The following is a 20044-nucleotide window of genomic DNA, read 5'->3' as shown; positions in this document are numbered from 1 at the left end:
AGAGAAACTTTATGAGACTATGTAGGTAGTTCTCTTTTGGGCTTGATGTAAATTGAAATGAGCTGCTGATGTCCTCTTTAATTAATTCATTTTTCAGTTTATGACTTGTCATATATTCTCATTGCAAGACGACTGAAAAGTGCAAAAAATTATAGAAGAGAAAAAAATTCCCATAATTCCGTCATCCTAAGAGACACATAACAATATTCTGGAATAGGAAATATTCCAGTTTTTTTGTCTGTGATTTTTAAAAAACATTACTGAAAAACCACAAGTATATATGGTTTTACATCCTGCTTTTTTGTGGTGAAACTTGTATTATGAGCATGTTCCCACATCAAGGAAAATTATTTTTAAAAGACTTCATTTTAAAAAAAGTTTTATTTTTGGGGGGCCACGCTGTGCAGCTTGTGGGAACTCAGTTCCCTGACCAGGGATTGAACCTGGGCCACGGCAGTGAAAGCCCGGAATCCTAACCACTAGGCCACCAGGCAACTCCCCAAAACTTCATTTTTAAAGGCTGCATAATATTCTATCATAGGATATACCACAATGCAGTTATCCATTCCACAGCTGAGCTGCTTTAAGTGTTTTCTCTTTATAAGTAAGTCTGCAATGAATGTTCTGTGTGGGAATGCTGATTCCCTAACAGTGGATTACTGAGTCAAAGAAAGAGACTGAACCCTTTAAGGCTCTTGATATATATAAAATGCCCCCTGATTTCCAGAAATTGGAGAGTGAGTGTCTTTATCTCGTGTTTGCCAGCACTGCATGTTAATGTTTTCAAATCTTAAAGGAGCGAAAGGGGGCTTAGACACAGCATCTTGCTCACAGTTGCCCAAGACACTGGGTGGCAAAGATCTAGTTCTTTGCAGGGGGCTCTCTCAATGCCATCCACTGCCGGCCCACTGCTGCATTTCCACACAAAGTAAGTACATCCTGGTACCCACACGATTCTAATATGTTCCTCTGGGGAAGAAGGAATGGTGGGATGTTAGAGCTGACAGTGCTCTAAAGAGGACCCAGTCAGGACTTCAATCCAGGCTGGATGACTCTGAGCTCAGAGCACTTTTCCCTGCCTATGTTTCTGTGCTTTAAACAACGTTGAATGGAAGAAATGAGGCCCTGCCCTCTTCAGGGCATTAAGAAAAGTGAAATAGAAGAACCAGATAGGATGAAAAAACAAAAAGGAAAACAGTTGGTGAGGGTGTCAGCATATAGGTATTTTTCTCCTACTCTTTTCAAATCACAGTATTGTTATGAAGCATCTGTGTATTACAGGTAAGAAATTTAATCAGAAATCATTCTTACGTTAAAAGTCGCTGCTGTATTTCTTCCCAGGAATCCCTGCGGTTCTCATCGACATACATTCGAAACAGGATCCTCAAACAACAGGCCAGGCTGCTGGTTTCTTGTTTTAGAAGGTTGGGTTTAGACTTGCCCTTAAAACCTGGAGATCAGATATAGTCGTATAAATAGTGCACACTTCCAGGGTAATGCTGAGAAATCACGTGGGAAACTAATTGAGTTACTTTAGGAAATACTGAAAGATCTCACATTTTTAATACGGCTCAATTGTGATACCAGACGAGGCAGCCCTGACATCTCATCCTCCCCACAAGACACACTGTGCTCAACACCCTGAGTTGTTCTCCATTTAGACTCTGCTCACTGGCTGGTGAAGCCATTCATTTCATCTTCTCAAGTGTAACAGCTTTTAAGAATTCTAGAATGTCTCTGACTTGCTAGATTTTTTTCACAAACCACATATAAGAACACGTTTTGTTTTTGTTTTGAGAACCAACATGATAATTATTTTATTTTTCTAGCCTTCCAAATTAGACCCTCCATTAGAGCATTTTATCATTTGAAAATAAGGACCACTGCCCTAGATGAAAACTGCACAGCAGCTCCTGAAATAGCTCCTCAGTGCGTCTCTGTCATCTCTTCTCCCTCTGCCAATCCATCCCACACACATCAGCCAGAACAATCTTCCATAAGTATCCTTTCCTCTGTATCTCATCCCTGAAGAACAGTTTTCTTAAACAAAGCAATACCAATCTGCCACAGAGATGTGTAAACCACTCTTATAAGCAAAATCTTTTTTTTTTGGCCGTGCCATGCAGCATGTGGGATCTTAGTTCCCTGACCAGGGATCGAGCCTGTGCCCCCTGCAGCAGAAGTGCAGAGTCCTAACCACTGGACCACCAGGGAAGTCCCTAAGCAAAATCTTATTATAGGCAAAGACATAAAATACCTAGATAGTTTAAAGATATAGAGAAAAATGACATTTTAAAATTATGGATTAAAACAGGCATTTGGGTGGAAAATTCAAGTAATTGGTAACAATACAAGAATTATATACAGTATCACTTTTGTACACAGTTCACAAAATGAGACTCCTACCATCACCCCTGCACATACATGTGTGTCTACACGCACACACATATCACTCACTTCCAGGACTTACATATTTATTTGTACAGGTGGGAGAGAAAACCCCTAAAAGCCTCAAAAAAATGTATGAATGCTTTTGTTGCTCCTAGATGACCACACTTTTTACATCATCATACTTAATTTTACATACATTTATTTAGGCTGCGCCGGGTCTTAGTTGAGGCATGTGGAATCTTTTAGTTGTGGCATGCGGGCTTCTTAGTTGTGGCATGCAGACTCTTAGTTGCGGTATGCATGTGGGATCTAGTTCCCCAACCAGGGATTGAACCCGGGCCCCCTGCATTGGGAGTGCGGAGGCTTAGCCACTGGACCACCAGGGAAGTCCCTAACTGTACAATCTTAACCTAATGTAAAATTTCTTGCCCTTGCTAGATCAATTAAACTCTCCCAATTCATTTTTCCATCAAATACTTACTGAGAGTCTCCCGTGTGCCAGACAATATTCCTGGTACTAGGATGAAATTTCCCTTCTCTCTCCCTCAAGCATGAAATATCTGGTAAGTTATTCCAGCTGTGTGTACCATGCCAGGAATTTTCCAAAGGCTTTAATGTTTTAGGACAGTGACCAGTGTGACCACCTGTCTCATCTGCTGTGCTTCCTCCCTTACCTGCTCGCCATAGGACAGTCCGTTGCTCGTAATTGGAGTTGAAGGCCTTTGAGAATGAATGGGACTCCTGCAAGCAGTCTAAGAGCTTGAAGAGGTGCTGGGAAGACATGCACTTATACATGCCCTGGTCCTCTGTCTCTATATGGATATCTGCATCCAGCGTGTCTTGCTAGAGAGGGGAGGATAAGAGAGCTAAGTAAAGAAGATGGAATGGTTTTGGACACTGTGGTATCAGACAGAGATCATCATAACTCTCCAGAAGTCCTCCTCTCTATAAGGTACACTTCATTCCTCAATACCCGGAAATGTTTTCCATTTAGACTCTGCTCACTGGCTGGTGAAAGAATATGCTGAGCTCTTGCATGACGGCAGGCTTTGCTGGCCAGAGTTTCAGATTTGTCAGTACTGCCTTCATTGCATGAACAGGAGTGTGTACTTCTCCAATTATTTCACTACAGGATTGCACTGTCCTCTTTTTATTTTATAAAGAAATTGGAAAATGAGAAAATCAAACTGTAGTGCACGTGATAGAAGGTGTGAGTCTCAAAACATACTCACTGAAAGAAAGAAATTGTTAAGCAAAGCCCAAGTGGCATCTTTAGCCTCATCACGTGATTAATGAACTTTAATAAGATTGACAACTGTGTTTTCAAATGTGAAGGGAAAAACCATAGAAATAGGTATGGAATGCTAGAAATTTTTATTGAACATGTTCTCTAAAATAATTAGGGATTATTAGATATAATTAAGGATTTTTTTTTTTTTTTTTTTTTTTGCGGTACGCGGGCCTCTCACTGTTGTGGCCTCTCCCGTTGCGGAGCACAGGCTCCGGACGCGCAGGCTCAGTGGCCACGGCTCACGGGCCCAGCCGCTCCGCGGCATGTGGGATCCTCCCGGACCAGGGCACGAACCCGCGTCCCCTGCAACGGCAGGCGGACTCTCAACCACTGCGCCACCAGGGAAGCCCCCATAATTAAGGATTTTATATTTGTTGAGCCCTCTAGGAATAGACCACAACCCTCCCTAGAAGCCAGAGGTTACAAAAGGGCAGAGTTTGCAATACTCCCCGAATTGATCTATAAATTCAATGTAATCCTTATCAAAATTCCAACTGACATCTTTGCAGGAATTGACAAGCTGATCCTAAAATTCATATGGAGATGTAAATGACATGGAATAGCCAAAATAGTCTTGAAAAAAGAAGCACAAAGTTGGAAGACTCATACTTCCCTATTTCAAAACTTACTACAAAACTACAGTAATCAAGACAGTGTGGTACTGGCATAAAGAGAGACATATAGATCAGTGGAACAGTACTGAGCATCCAGAAATAAATCCTCATATTTATGGTCAAGAGATTTCCAACATGGCTATCAGAACAATTCAGTGGGGAAAAAACATCTTTACATCAAATGGTGCTGGGATAATTAAACATCTACATGCAGAAGAATGAAGGGAGACCCCCTATCTCCCATCATATACATAAATAAACTCAAAAATGGATCAAAGACCTAAATAATAAGAGCTAAAATTATGAAACTCTTAAAAGAAAATGTAGGCCTAAATCTTTGTGACCTTGAATTAGGCAATGCTTTCTTAGAAATAACTTTAAAAGTACAAGCAACTAAAGAAAAAATAGTAACTTGGACTTTATCAAAATTAAAAACTTTTGTGCTTCAAAGGACACCATCAAGAAATTGAAAAGACAATGTACAAAATGGGAGAAAATAGGTCAAATCATACATCTATCTGATAAGAGACTAATAACTAGAATATATAAAAACTCTTGGGCTTCCCTGGTGGCGCAGTGGTTGAGAGTCCGCCTGCCGATGCTGGGGACACAGGTTCGTGCCCCGGTCCGGGAGGATCCCACATGCCGCGGAGCGGCTGGGCCCATGAGCCATGGCCGCTGAGCCTGTGCGTCCGGAGCCTGTGCTCTGCAACGGGAGAGGCCACGGGAGTGAGGGGCCCGCGTACCACAAAAAAAAAAACAACTCTTACAATTCAATGATAGAAAGATAGAAAGAACCCAACTTAAAACTGGGCAAAGGATTTGAATAGACATTTCTCCAAAGATATACAAATGGCCAACAAGCACAAAAGATGCTCTACATCATTAGTCATTAGGGAAATGGAAATCAAAACCACAAAGAGATATTACTTCACACACACTGGGATGGTTATAATAATTAAAAAAAAAAAAGACAATAACAACCACTGGTGAGGATGTGAAGAAATTGGAACCTTCATACATTGCTGATGGGAACGTAAAATAGTCTAGCTGCTCTCGAAAACAGTCTGGCAATTCCTCAAAAAAGGTAAACACTGAGTTACCATATGACCCAGCAATTCCACTCCTAGGTATATACTCAAGAGAATTAAAAACTTATATGCACATTAAAATTTGTATAAAAATGTTCACTGCAGCGTTATTCATAATAGCCAGACAATGGACACAACCTAAATGTCCATCAACTGATGAATGGATAAACAAAATGTGGTACAGCCATACAATGGAATATTATTCAGCCATATATAAAAATGAAGTACTGATACATGCCACAATACGGATCAACCTGGAAAACATTATGCTAAGAGGCCAGGCACAAAAGCTCACATATTATATGATTCCAGTAATATGAAATATCCGGAATCAGACAAATCCATAGAGACAGAAAATAGATTAATGGTTGCTAGGGCTGGGGCAGTGAGGGAGTGGGGAGTGACACTGATGGTTAGGGCGTTCCCTTTTGCAGTGGTAAAAATATTCTGGTGCAGACATAGAGAATGGACTTGAGGACATGGGGAGGGGGAAGGGTAAGCTGAGACGAAGTGAGAGAGTGGCATGGACATATATACACTACCAAATGTAAAATAGATAGCTAGTGGGAATCAGCCGCATAGCAAAGGAAGATCAGCTCAGTGCTTTCTGACCACCTAGAGGGGTGGGATAGGGAGGGTGGGAGGGAGACGCAAGAGGGAGGGGATATGGGGATATACGTATATATGTATACGTACAGCTGATTCATTTTGTTATACAGCAGCAACTGACACAACAATGTAAAGCAATTATACTCTAATAAACATGTTAAAAAAATATTCTGGAATTAGACAGTGGGGATATTTGCACAACTCTGTGAATATACTAAAACCACTGAGTTGTATACTTAAAAAATAAAACCAAAAACCAAATAAGGACAGCCTTTGTGCTGGATCTGGCCAACAGATGTATTTTTGTTGATCAATAATTATAGTATTTAATAAACAAGAGATGCCCTATATGAGAAAAATCTTGATTTCTGACTCCTCTTGAAAAACTGGAAGACCATCCCAGATTGAGCCACCTGACAGCAACTTGCCCCTGGAGCTGGAGGTGGCTGGGCTCTGGCGGGCCTCAAGCTCGGTGGTTCCCATTGTTCCACCCAGCCTGCCGCTCGCACTCACAGCATCTCCCAGCCCCTGAAGCACTTAAGTTTGCAACCCATGGTGTAAGGTTACTGTCCAACTTTTGGACACCAAATTCTGTTTCCAAGCAAACCGTATATATAAAAGGTTGCACATAGAAAACAAAAAAGTGCACTTCCTGAAGGAAAAATTGGTACCTTTATCCACATATTTTCCCTCCCAGTGATTCATGGTTAAACTGTATATCAATTATAAGGAATAGTCCCTGTGATTAATAACACATTTTTTTCGAAGCACCAAGGTGGGGGGTGGAGTCTGAGTAGTAGTATGCTGGTAAACTGGCTCTCGGTGAGGGTGGGGGGAGACAATGCCTGATTTTTAGCATTCGGTGATTTCAGTGGTGTAAATACTCCCATCGTGGCCAATTTTAAGTTACTAGTACCCTGTCACTGAATGTGGGCCTGGGAGGAATGAGCATGCTGGGCTCTTGCAAGCCAGTCTCACCAGGCTCCAGCACACCACTGCATCTGAACAACCTCCCGTCAGATGCCCTTCTTCAGGCCACTCTCACCTGGGCAGCAACCATGTGCTCTGCATCTTCCTTTTTGCTCGTTGCAGGGTAGAACACAATGTTGTCAATGGTCTGTATCAATTCCAACTGGACCACGCACTTGATGAGGAGGCTGGCAAACAGTTTCTGATCTATATTAGATGATAAAGATTAACCCTAATAATGATTCAGCCAGTACTGAATTCACTGAGCTCTGACTATGTGCCAGGCATGGTTCTTGATGCTGTGGCATAAACAGTGAATAAGCTGGACAAAAATCCCTGTTCCCGTGGCAGAGACAGACAGTAAACAAGCTACTTAAGTTAAGATGTAGTACGTTAAACAACGAGGACATCAGGCAGGGATGGGGATATGGTAGGGATGGTGTCAAGGTGGGGATGCAAGTTTAAACAAGCTGGTCAGGAAAGGTTCTCTCTGAAAATGAGCTCCCTGAGCAAAGACCTGAAGACGGGGAGGGAGTCAGCGATGCAGGTCCCATGTCTTCTGGCACGTTTTTCTGCTGCCTGAAGGGTCACTCCTACAGACCAGCTCTGGACTGTGTTCTATCCACAGGAGGCTACAGGTTCCTGTGGTAGCCGGGAGCCGACTCTCCAAAGGGCTGAATCTCAGTCTTGAGGAGCGGGGTGGGGGGGAGGGGGAGGAGGGTGTGGCTTATTTAAGCTCTTAGTTCCTGGATCACTTTCTGTCTGCCCTGGAAGTAGTAGCCGCTTCCCACATTTTCTGCTTCCATATCCCTCAGTCTTCTCCTACTTCTTTCAGTGGTTAGCCCTCTTTGACTAGTTAACAATTCTTCTTTTTTTTTTTAAAATTTATTTTTTTATTTTCATTTTTTTAAAACAATTCTTTATGTAGAATTTTCCCTGTTCAAATTATCAGTGTGGTTTCTGCCTACTGATTAGACTCTGACTAATGTCTCATCTTCTCAATCCCTGGGCTCAGGGACAGCCCATGTCTGGCACTTACAAAGTTGGCTGATTTGACTACAGTAAAAGTAGAGCTTCCTTTTCAACTTGTTAAAGAATCAGAATGTTGAAAATATTAAATAAACATTAAATAAAAACAAGGAGTTGGGTCATCTTCAAGCTTTTGAAAGCGACTGTGAAATTATATATATGCATATAAAAATTCTCCATGCAGAATTAGTTTTTTTTTTTTTGGCCACACCGTAGGGCATGTGGGATCTTAGTTCCCCGACCAGGGGCTGAACCCAGGGCCCCTGCAGTGGACAGTTAGAGTCTTAACCATTGGACCACCAGGAAGTCCCCAGAATTAGTTTTAATTGAAAAAGTATAGAGTGGAATTGCAACAGATTTACATTTAACATATGCCAATTCAATGACACCATCTTGGACCAAAAAGAAAAAGAAAAAAAACAATACAAGTGGTGTAAGAGATTCTGCCTGCTGCTCTATTCACTGAGCTCATGCCCAGAAGGGAGGCTGAGATGGGAGCCTGGGAGAAACAAAGCACTGTTCCTTGGAGGAATGGCAGGGGTCTCAAGCCCCAGGCATCTCTTAGAGCATAAACATCTTGCTGCACTCAGTGGTTCCATTTAAAGAAATGTCCACTTGCCCCTCCCACACAAGCCAACCCCTTTATCTGGGGCTGATGAGGAAACAGCTTCTCTCCCTGGACACTGGAGAGACACTGGCTATGCTGCAGACACAGAGGAGCAGCCCGTCAGTCTCCAACATGGCACCTCCTGAATGGATTCCATATTTTTTGTGCCTTCAAAAGATAACAGTGACCACACCGGGCTTTGTCTAATGTGCTGCTTCAGAAGTTTAATGTCAGTGTGAACACCTACAAACTGGCACGTTGAGAAGAGGCTGAAACTGCTATGAAGAAAAATAATGGGGACCACAACTTTAAGAAGACCAGACTAACACCTGAGAAGTTCCAATTTCTCAGTCAGCCAAAAGGGTCTGAATCCCAACTCTACTACATATTGGCAAGTCATGTCATCTAAGGCCCAGTTCACTCAAATGTAAAACAGTACCGCCTCAAAGGGCAAGCATAAGGATCACGTGAGAGCACACACATGGGACACACAGTGCTGTGCCTGGCTGAGAGCAAAACTGTGAAACCTATTTGTTTAAATGACAGACAGGGAAACACACCATAAGCAACATTAAGAGAGAAATTAGTAAAAGTAATTTGAAACTCATATCCAGAAAAGGGATATCTAAGACATAAAGAGCCCTCCCACCCAAACCAATAAAAAGACAACAATCAATACAAAATGAACAAAGATTATGAATACATAGCTCATAGAAATTGTTCTTAAACACATGAAAAACTGCTCAATTTCACTCATAATTAGAAAACTGCAAATTAAAACTACTCAAAAGATACCAAATATCACCTACGTATTCCCAGAGATCACGTAAATAAGTACAACCTTAATAGGCAGCAGTGTGGAATTATCTATCAAAATAGCAAATGCACTTTCTCTTTTAACCTAGCAATCCTTTTTTCTGGGAATTTACCATACAGATAAACTCACAAATAACACATGTATTAGGTGATTCAATGCAGTACTGTTTATAACAGAAAAGACTGGGAATAACAGAAACGTCCAGGTAGGAACCGAATTAAGCAAATAATAGCACATCTACAACCTGGGGCAATGTACACAATAGTACAAAAGCACGTGAAAGCACTTTAGGTACTGATTTTGAATGATCTATAAGCTATATTAAGTGAAAAAAGAATAATGCACAGTATTCTATAATTTGTATAAAAAGGAGTGGAGAATTCATATATAAACATAGGTACATATTGTATGCTTGTGCATGTGAATATGCATTTGCTTGCACATGAGCAAAATGTTTCTAGAAAGGTATATAAGAAACTGGTGACATTGGCTGCCATGAGGGAAGGGCAGACTGAGGCCCAGGGGTGAAGAAAGGCTTATATCCTGTTTACCTTTCTGCACCTTCTGAATATTTGAATCATGTAAACATGTTACCTATTTAAAATAAATAAATAAATACAAAAACAATAAAGAAAGTGGCCTTACTTGCATACGGTCTAGCTTTCCAGCTGTCATCGGTCGGGTTAGAGAGTTGGCTCTGGCCTCTCTCAGAGGCATTTTTATCTATGCTGCTTAAAGACTGGCGGTCCAGATCCACATCCTAGAAGTAAACCGGAGAGAAACACAACGTTCATTTCTCGGTCCACAATTCAGTACCTGGGCAGAGATGAGCCTGTTTTAACACTGCTGGCCCAACCTGAATCTGTGTCTTGCTCAGCTTGAAGTATAGAAGTAGCACTTCTCAGAGGTTGCATAGGAAAGATTACCAATTTCAATTACTTCTCCCTCCCATTAAAATTTCACACTTTCTGATTCCAACTTAGACGGCATTTCCCTACGTACTATGAGTTCATGATGAGTGTGACAAATTTTTAATGAGCTCAAGTTCAAAAATAAATGAGCACGGTAGCTAGGCTTTTTTTTTTTTAAGTTGACAGTAGAAAGTTAAAAAACAGAGAATGTTTATATAATGTGCTTCATTTTTAAGTTGCTATATCCCAAATGCCTTTTAAAATCTAATGGCTTTATAGGTACTTGGAAATAGAAGCTAATTAGACAAACCCCCTTGTAAACCAAAGTATTTTAAAGTGACACTTGAATTAGAACTCTTTTATGGGGCCTTACACAAAAAATAAAAACTACTATTTCATTGGTGGAGAGGAAAGTGCTCCTTACGTAGGAGGGCAATAAATAAGGATAATGACACCAAAGCAATCTTTGTAACAGTGAAACACCAGAACTGACGAGAGTGTCCAACAAGGGAAAATTCGTTAAATAAATTACAATAATGTGCAGCCACTGAAGAAGCTGTTCTCAGAGAATATTTAAGAATATGGAGGGACTTCTCTGGGGGTCCAGTGGTAAAGATACCACACTTCCAATGCAGTGGGCGTGGGTTCAAACCCTGGTCAGGGAACTAAGCTCCCACATGCCACGCACAGGGCCCCCCAAAAAAGGAACATGGAAAAATGCCCACAGTGGTGTTAAGTAACACATTATGTACGAAGTGAGCCCAAATTGCAAGCATGTGGGTTGTGTGTGCTCAGTCACATAAATAAGAAAACTAGAAGTGTTTTGTGGTTTTTATTGAGTGAAGTGACTTATTTCCTTAATACTTTTCTGTACTTTCTAAAAAATATTTTAATGAACATAGTGTTTAGCTCTTATAACCTTTTCTACTCACTTCCCATCAGAAAAGCACAAACCCTTTGGGCTGCTTAATTTTTTACTATAATATGTGATCAGAGAAAAGACAACTGAAAAAAAAATCCTACCAAATGTTTTTCTGATGGATCTTCCTCCATTCCTACAGGTCTCCATGTCAGCAAACTAAAGAGAATGCAAGAGAAGGAAATCAATCAATGTGAAGGGCAACCCAGAGCTTTAAAATAACCACTGAAAGTAGAAATAAACAGCAGTAATCACATTAACACTTACACATGTGGGATGGTTGTTTTGAAAATATCCAACATACAATTGCATGTTTTGTCCCAGACGTCAGAACTGAATTTCTCTCCATTGGATATTACTAAATTTTCTAAGCAATTTGTACCTGATCGAGCCAATTGCTCATTATCTGCAAAATAAAACATCTATCATTGAACTTCAAATGCTGTTTTGATTCCAACCTGATTGCTGATACTTCCTATCGTGAGGTAGAGACAATGCAACTGTTTGGGCTGGTTGGCTTCTAATTAATGAAGCATTGGTACGGACAGTAAAATTTTAAGGAGGCTATAAAGAGGCAGAATTATTTATCATGCTATATTGCTAGGGATGGAAGAAGGTGAACATTTTGCTACTTAACTAACTGGCTCCTTGTTTGAGAAATGGTAAAGTAAGACAGAAAATATTAGACCAGTGTTTCTGAAAACGTAGTCACTCAAACATTACATTTCCAATTTTTGCTGTTTATTAACTATTTTATCAGTTACTTGAAAACTGAGTACTCTTGGAAAAACTTAGCTAAATTACGCCTTGTCCTAAGCCACATTTATCTCTGGGATCCAGGTCTAATGTGCTACGCGGGTATTTTTCGTAATACATACTAAAATAAACACGTAAGTACTCAAAACCAAAAACGTCCATTGATGAAGCTGTTGATCTTGATTCTCACAGTACATTTAAAAAACATTTTATTTTAGAAAAGTTCAAACATACACAAAAGTAGAAAGAATAGTAATATACAAAGGTACATCTTCTGAGATTTAAAATTTACTATATCCCACCTTAAAAGAAATGCTTTATAAACTGACTTGGTGGAGAGACTGTTTTTATTTTCTAATTAAATTTTAAAAATACACATTTTCACCAATTAAATTATACATTGTACTCCTTGGCATTATATCCATGCTTTTATATACTGAAAAAATTAATCTCTCGTTAAGGACTACGTCAAGAAAAATGATGCCTAACCACATAAAGAGTACCTTGTTTTACACACCACTGCAACTGTGCAAATACATCAGAGAGAAGAACTTCATTCAAAGCTTCATAGAACTGGGTAAATACGTCACAAATCGCATAAAGTGCATGATTGCAAGTTGTTGTCATCCACTCAGATTTCTGGAAAAACAATTAAAAGATAATGTTTAAAAGCCACTCTCCCTGCGGTGAGATGGGCATTCTCACATATCATTGGCAAAATGTTCTGAAAAGCAATTCAGCACTAGGTAGCAACTGTCTTAAAATGTTCACATCCACTGATGCGATAACATTACTTCCAGTAATGGACCCTGAAGAAATAATCAAAGATCTGTGGCTGAAGGTTTATGAATAAAGATGTTTACCAACACTGGTATTTATATACTGTAAACACAGACATAAACTAATGCTCAGTAATGTGGCAATTAAATTGAGTACATCCGTATGACAGAATATTAAGTCATTCAGTGATACTTCCAAAAAATTTTTATTATGCTAAATATTCACACCTTACACCAAAAATTTAAATACTAAAAATGATGTTAGATAGGCATTTTTCCAAAGAAGACATACAAATGGCCAACAGACAAGGTGCTCAAAATCACTAATTATCAGAGAAATGCAAATCAAAACCACAGTGAGATATCACCTCATGCCTATTAGAATGGTCATCATCAAAAAGACAAGAGATAACAAATGCTGGGGAGAATGTGGAGAAAAGGGAACCCTTGTGCACTGTTGGTGGGAATGTAAATTGGTGCAGCCACTGTGGAAAACAATATGGAGGTCCCTCAAAAAATTAAAAATAGAACTACCATATGATCCAGCAAATTCTACTTCTGGGTATATGCCTAAAGGAAACAAAAACACTATGTTGAAGAAATATATGCAACCCCCTGTTCACAGCATCATTATTTACAATAGCTGAGACATGGCAACAACCTAAGTGTCCATCGACAGATGAACGGACATAGAAAACGTGATAGATATACACATAATGGAATACTATTCAGCCATAAAAAAGAAAGTCCTGCCATTTGCAATAACATGGATGGAACTTGAGGGCATTACACTAAGTGAAATAAGTCAAAGACAAAGACTGTATGATCTCACTTATATGTGGAATCTAAAAATAAGCCCCAAAACCCAAAGAACAAAAAACAAAAAACACCCAAAACCAAACTCAGAAAAAAAGATCAGATTTGTGGTTCGGGATGGGGATAGGGGAACTGGATGAAGGCGGTTAAAAGGTCCAACTTCCAGTAATAAGATAAATAAGCCCCGGGGATGTAATGTATAACACGATGACTATAGTTAACACTGCCTGAGTGTTGGTATACCTGAGAGTTGCTAGGAGAGTAGATCCTAAACGTTCTTATCACAAGGAAAAAGAAAAGTTTTTTTCTCTTTTCCTTTCTATCTACATGGGATAATGGATGTTAACTCAACTGACTGTGGTAATCATTTCACAATACATGTAAACTGAGTCATTTTGCTGTACCCCTCAAACTTATACAGTGCTTTATGCCAATTATATCTCAGAAAGCTGAAAATAAAAAAAATAAAAATGTCATGAAATTACCAAAGGAAATATATAGAGATATTTATAAATTAAGGAAAAGGGAAAGGTTGCTAAGCATGATTTCTAAAGTGGAAACTATAAAGTAAAAAACTAATAGATTGGGTTACTTAAAAGCTAAAATTTTCCAAAACAAAAAAGAAAACCAAGTGGGCAAAATCATCTGCAATTTATGTAAGGATATGCTATATTATTTTTATACTAAAAAACTCATAAATCAATAGGAAAAAAAGAGAATAAGTCAATAGATGGGCTAAGGATATGAAAAGGCAATTTGTGAAAGAAGAAATGTAACGATCAGTGACGTGAAGGAAAACAGAACCTCGCTAGCAGTTAAAAAACTTTTAAATGTTTTACTCTTGGTCTATCACATTGATGATTAAATAAACTAAAATATGAAGAGCTGGAGTGGGTGTGGAGTAACACGAACTCTCCTGCATTGCTGACAGCAGTGTAAACGACTACATATGTATTTGGTCAACTCAGAAGTATGTATCAAAAGCCTCAGTAACATGCATGCCCCAAACCTGACAGTCAGCCACTTGCCCTAAACAAATAAAGAAATAAGTACAAATGTAGCTGGAAAAAATATTCATTTTAGTGCCATTTAAAGACGGAAAAACGGCAAAGAATTTTCCATGGACTATGGAACATCCACAACTAGGAATGTTTTGCAGTCCTTAAAAACATGGTAGAAGAAAAGTTACAGCTGTGGAAAAAATACTTATGTATTAAGTTAAAGAGTATGTGAGGTGGGATTCCATTTTTGTCAAAAGAAAAAAGGTATGAGATATACAAACACACAAGAACTATCTGACGGGGTAACAGTGGTTACCAGTGGAAGACTGAAACTGTGGGTGTTTAAATTTTTTTCTTTGTTTTCCTGTTTTATAAGGAAGAAAACTTTACTTTAAAGTAAGATTAGAAAACTGTATGTATACTATAACCTCAACCACATCTGAACCATGTAGAAGACTGAGGGAAGTTTGCCACAGCATTAAGTCTAATTTCGGAATGGTAAAATTATGAATTTTCTGTATATTCCTAATATTCTTTATTAAGCATATGGTACTTTCATACCAGGGGGAGGGAGGAAACATTGTTCCTAAAAGAAGGTAAAAATGTTGCATTCCCATCTAAAAATCTTGGGATAGAACATCCTTTCCTAACCCCCTTGTCCCTAGACAAAGACTCCTAGATGTATCAAACATTCTTTTAAAAAAAGGCCTAATATTTGCCAACATTATCTCCAGCTGTAACCTCACTAAAAATCCTTTTAATGGATTTTTAAAGGGACGAGAGATGTTCCACATTTTACCAACTGTTCAGAAGTTGATATGAAGCAAATAAAATAAGTAAGAGGACCAGTGGGGTGCCTGCGTGTCCAATGCCTGAGGGCCAAGTAGGCAGACGGTGGTGACTTATTTCCCCTCACTCTTCCCCGGATGCGGAGAGTTTCTTAGCACTACTCGATACTGGTAGAAGAAGGCCAGGAAGGATGTTTCCATTTTCAAAACAGACCCGAAATGGCTCAGTATTTAAGACTTCCGTGTGCTGTGGATGATGAAGCAACACCAGACGCAGACAAAGGCTGGAGGGGCTCTTCTCCCATCTCCCCAGGGCAGCGCTTTAGTCATCACCCACCTCCGACTGCTGCTCGGGGAGTTTCATATTGTCAAAAATCCTGAACACGATTCTGAACAGGTCCTGCCACCAGTGCTTTTCAAAGGTATGGCCATAGCTCTTCATGATCTCGAACATGACCGTGAGCCCTCTGGAGGAAAGAAAGCCAGCATGGAAGAGGGAACGGGTGGGGGGAAGAGGACAGCAGAGAAGACAGTGGGAGAGCCTGGGGCCGGGGGAGCAGGGGCTGGAGGCTCATTCAGTGACGGAAGGAAGGGGCACCACCCTAGGTCACGGTTACCTTGTCCGTACATCTAGCTTGCATCTGTTAATGATGCAGGAGAGCTCGAAGAGGATGGGGAACCAGCCTCGGACCCAGACTCTGTCGCCAGTAGCCACATTCATGTCGTCGCTTGTGTATTCTTGCAGCACCTACAGTGAGAATCACCTCTCAGAGACAGACTAAGCAAGTGAAAGGAAAGAACTGAAACAGAACTACATGAAGATTAAAGCCCTGCACATTTTCCTCTCCTGAAAATACCCATTCAGCAAGGGTCTGATGGGAAATCCTGAGGAGACAGAGACAAGCCTGTTCCAAGGGCACATGAGCAGTTTTCCCCTATGAATCTTTGGAATTTAGTGGGCTTTAGAATAAGTTGAGTGGGACTGACCACAAGAGTCCTGGGGGCAGGAGGTGGTACATTAAGAAAAGCAATAAAGGTCAAATGGTGATAGCAAAATGTCCAGGATGATTCATATCTTAGGTCTTTCTGGGATGTTAGTGTAACACGTATTACTTAAAATAATAGCGGCAGCAGCTACTATTTACTAAATGCTTGCTGTGGGTCAGGAACTGTGACGGTGCATTACATGGATTAACAATTCTCACAACAATTCCATGAAGCAGGTAGAAATAATGGTCCCATTATACAGATGAGTTAACTGAGGCACTAAGAGATTAAGTAAGCCGCCCAAGGTCATGCAGCTGGCAGCTGGCAATCTTTCCACAGTCTGAGTAGGAAGCCCTACTTTCTGCCCTATCTCTGGGATCTTGAGCCCTCTGTTCCTTAACCACTCTTGAAGTAGTATTGTCTGTGGTAATGGAATTTCTTTAACCTACCCTGGTTATTTAACATTAGGCAATTTCTCTCTCTGCTTTGGTTAACTCCCCTGTACAACAGGGATATAATTACCCATCTCGTAGGTCTGATGTGGGATTAAACAAATCTACACACACAAAATGCCTAGAATGTTGCCTGACATGTAGTGAGTACTCAAGCAACAGCAGCTCTCATTACCATCACATCTTACTGAACCATTGTAGGGACCAGACATATCATCTTAGGGGTTTACACTTCTGTAAAGAATGCTTAAGAAGAGATCTGTACAGGCCATCAGTTTAGTTGTGTTCATTTCCACCCAATTTCAGTGTTTTGAGACAGTCAGCTGAACCAAACAGGACTCTTTATTTTTTAAAGGTTTTTTTTTTTTTGATGTGGACCATTTTTAAAGTCTTTATTGAATTTGTTACAATATTGCTTCCGTTTTATGTTTTGGATTTTTGACCGCAAGGCATGTGGGATCTTAGCTCCCCAACCAGGGACTGAACCTGCACACCCTGTACTAGAAGGTGAAGTGTCAACCACTGGACCGCCAGGGAAGTCCCAAGCAGGCCTCTTCAGAAAGGTGAGATGTAACAGAAAAACCCTAAACATTTTCGGAAGTAAACAAAAGGTCATCTTGTTTTTGTTTTTGTTTTTGTGGTACACGGGCCTCTCACTGCTGCGGCCTCTCCCGTTTCAGAGCACAGGCTCCAGACGTGCAGGCTCAGTAGCCCTGGCTCACGGGCCCAGCCGCTCCGCGGCATGTGGGATCTTCCCGAACTGGGGCACGAACCCATGTCCCCTGCATCGGCAGGCGGACTCTCAACCACTGCGCCACCAGGGAAGCCCAAAAGGTCATCTTTAAATGTGATTTCTCAACCACATCACAGTGGTATGATGTCATTTCCTAAAAGAGAGGTTTGTTTTCTTTCAAATAGAAATGTCTTGCTTCTTCAGCTTTGCCAAAATTCATAGCTAAACTACTATTATCATCTACTAAAACAATCTGTAGAATACCATATAAAAGTTCAGTGTGAATAAAATAACTTCATACGTACAAAATAACATAAAAGATATAACCCCTGTGATGGCAGCATTCTGAAATAAACACCTAGTTTAGGGGAAACATGCGTTTCTAAAAGAGTAGCTGGAAAGGTCTTTGCCAGGAGCAAGGGGTTTTTGCCTACAACTCCTTTCCCCCCTCACAGGCCAAATGAGTGAAGAGAGGAAAACCGTACCCGAGGCCTCTCGGAGACATATTTCCCACAGAAGCGGATGAGCCGGATGGCTTCCATGCTAGTGTCAGGGAAAGCAGCATTGCAGGCAAACTCTGATAAGCACTTCACAGCATCCTGAAAGGAATCGATGGCTGCAGGGAAATGATGCTGGAAAATGGTTGCTGGGGAAACAAAGGCACATTTTTTATAAGCCCGGGATTCAGAAATGGGGATTAAACACACACACACATATACCAGAGATGATTACTTTTGTGAAAATCTAAGGAAAGCATGTCAGTGTCTCTGGAAGACAGGGTTTCTTATTAAATTATTCAGGAATGAATGCATTGAGTACAGCTTGGGCTAAACTACACTGGTTCCTGAGCTCACGCAATGATGTAAAGGCCTAAACAGTCACTGATTCAACAAACATTTGCTGAGTGCTGACTACATGCAAAGCGTGGTTGTGGGCCCTGGGTACACAGAGGTAACCAAATTTCCTGCCTTTGCTCCAATGGGCAAGATGGACAATAATCACCTAAATCTGTAGGTATGTAAAATCATCTCAGCTGGGGTAAGTGCTGAGTAAGGGGACAGAAGATAGAAAAGGCTGGTGGTGAGGGAAGGGGGACTCTGTAAAGAGGTCCTTTCTGAGAAGCAGCCCTAAGGAAGTGAGAGGACAGCCAAGAGAAAACCAAGTTTCACCAGGATGCCAAGGTGTCCGTTTTAGGATGGAGCTTGCATAACCACATAAGATATAAACGTGGATATGTGTGGGGTTGGCCCAGAGGGTCTGCCTGACAGAAGCTGAGCACTGAGCAAAGCTCTGGCCCCAGTTCTGGGATTCTGAGCATGTCCCTTAATTCCCCAGCTGTTTCCACCCTAAGACCACACCTCATGCTACCTCACTAGAGCCTTATGAAGACAAAGTGAGATAAAGAAAGTCAGTGAGCTAAAGGTGACAAGCAATTTAGAAACTGAAGGTTTTCAAAACCCTACAAATACCACCTAAGAGAAGAATACAAAAAGTTAAACGACCTCAAAAAATCAAAGCTGACCCACTGCTTTACAATTTCCACAAAAACCAAGACAAGTAAACATCTTGTGACGTGATGACAGGCAGGACCGGGGACCTGTGGTCAGTGCACAGTGGAGGGACACTGCACCAGCTCCAGGCTGGACTGCCAGGTGTCAATCTTCCACCACCTCCCAGCTGCATGGCCTCAGACAAGTTGTCCTACTTTACTTTTCTGTGCCTGTTTTCCTCTTCAGTAAAATAGGGGGAAATAATGGTATCCACATCAGTGGGTTCAACCAACCCCAGATCGAAAATATTCGGGGAAAAAAAACTGCAGCAAGTTCCAAAAAGCAAAGCTTGAATTTGCTGTGCACCGGCAACTATTTACATAGCCTTACGTTGTGTTTATGAGTAATCTAGACGTGATTTAAAGTATACAGGAGGATGTGTGTAGATTATATCCATTTCATCTTAGGGACTTGAGCATCTGTGGATTTTGGTACCCGAGGTGTGTCCTGGAACCAGTCTCTCACAGATATGAAGGGATGACTGTAGTCAGTTCTTGTTACTCATGGTACTTGTGTTCTACAAAGTCGCTGTGAACAATGAATTAGCAAATACTGAACCATCTCCTAGGGGAAAAGGGGGTTAGGTTCCTGCGAGGCTCTGGTTACAATACTTTCATCAACCTATTAACACACAACCTTGTTTTACGTGTGTTTCTGTTTAACTTATTTAATATATTTTGTTGATTCATTAACATTACACTCATGGCCAACAGCTCTATAACTCATGCCTGAACGGAGTTAACCTAAAACATGTTATTTTTCTCCATAAAGTACACCACAGTCTCTCTTAGGAACACTGGCCAGCACTTCAGCACTGGGCTATGGACTGGTTTAAATGGCAAAGTTTAACTAAGACAAAGATGCCAAAAACGTGGCAGTAAGTTTTTACCACAGAAGGGCTACCTGTTTATTTACAGTAAGAGATCTGAAACAC

At 40.6% G+C, this 20044-nt stretch overlaps 1 protein-coding gene and 1 non-coding gene across 2 annotated transcripts in view; both read right to left on the bottom strand.

Annotated features, from left to right (window-relative positions):
* ARFGEF2 (ADP ribosylation factor guanine nucleotide exchange factor 2) overlaps nt 1-20044 on the bottom strand; it is a 99353-nt gene that overhangs the window by 4934 nt on the left and 74375 nt on the right. The window contains exons 28-37 of the mRNA XM_067708380.1: nt 18046-18206; nt 16006-16136; nt 15726-15855; nt 12508-12643; nt 11516-11654; nt 11353-11407; nt 10064-10178; nt 7042-7172; nt 3066-3234; nt 1312-1450 (exon numbers count right to left, since the gene is read on the bottom strand). Of these exons, the coding sequence (XP_067564481.1) occupies nt 1312-1450; nt 3066-3234; nt 7042-7172; nt 10064-10178; nt 11353-11407; nt 11516-11654; nt 12508-12643; nt 15726-15855; nt 16006-16136; nt 18046-18206 (1306 nt within the window). The remainder of the gene's footprint in view (nt 1-1311; nt 1451-3065; nt 3235-7041; nt 7173-10063; nt 10179-11352; nt 11408-11515; nt 11655-12507; nt 12644-15725; nt 15856-16005; nt 16137-18045; nt 18207-20044) is intronic.
* On the bottom strand, nt 2142-2214 carry TRNAR-UCU (transfer RNA arginine (anticodon UCU)). Its single transcript has one exon. It is a non-coding gene; the product is annotated as a tRNA-Arg (tRNA).

The sequence above is a fragment of the Pseudorca crassidens genome, chromosome 15 (genome assembly GCF_039906515.1).
Source record: "Pseudorca crassidens isolate mPseCra1 chromosome 15, mPseCra1.hap1, whole genome shotgun sequence".
In the NCBI taxonomy this organism is placed as follows: Eukaryota; Metazoa; Chordata; class Mammalia; order Artiodactyla; family Delphinidae; genus Pseudorca; species Pseudorca crassidens.
Note: the sequence above shows the minus strand (reverse complement) of the source record. Positions and strands in the feature narration are given on the sequence as shown.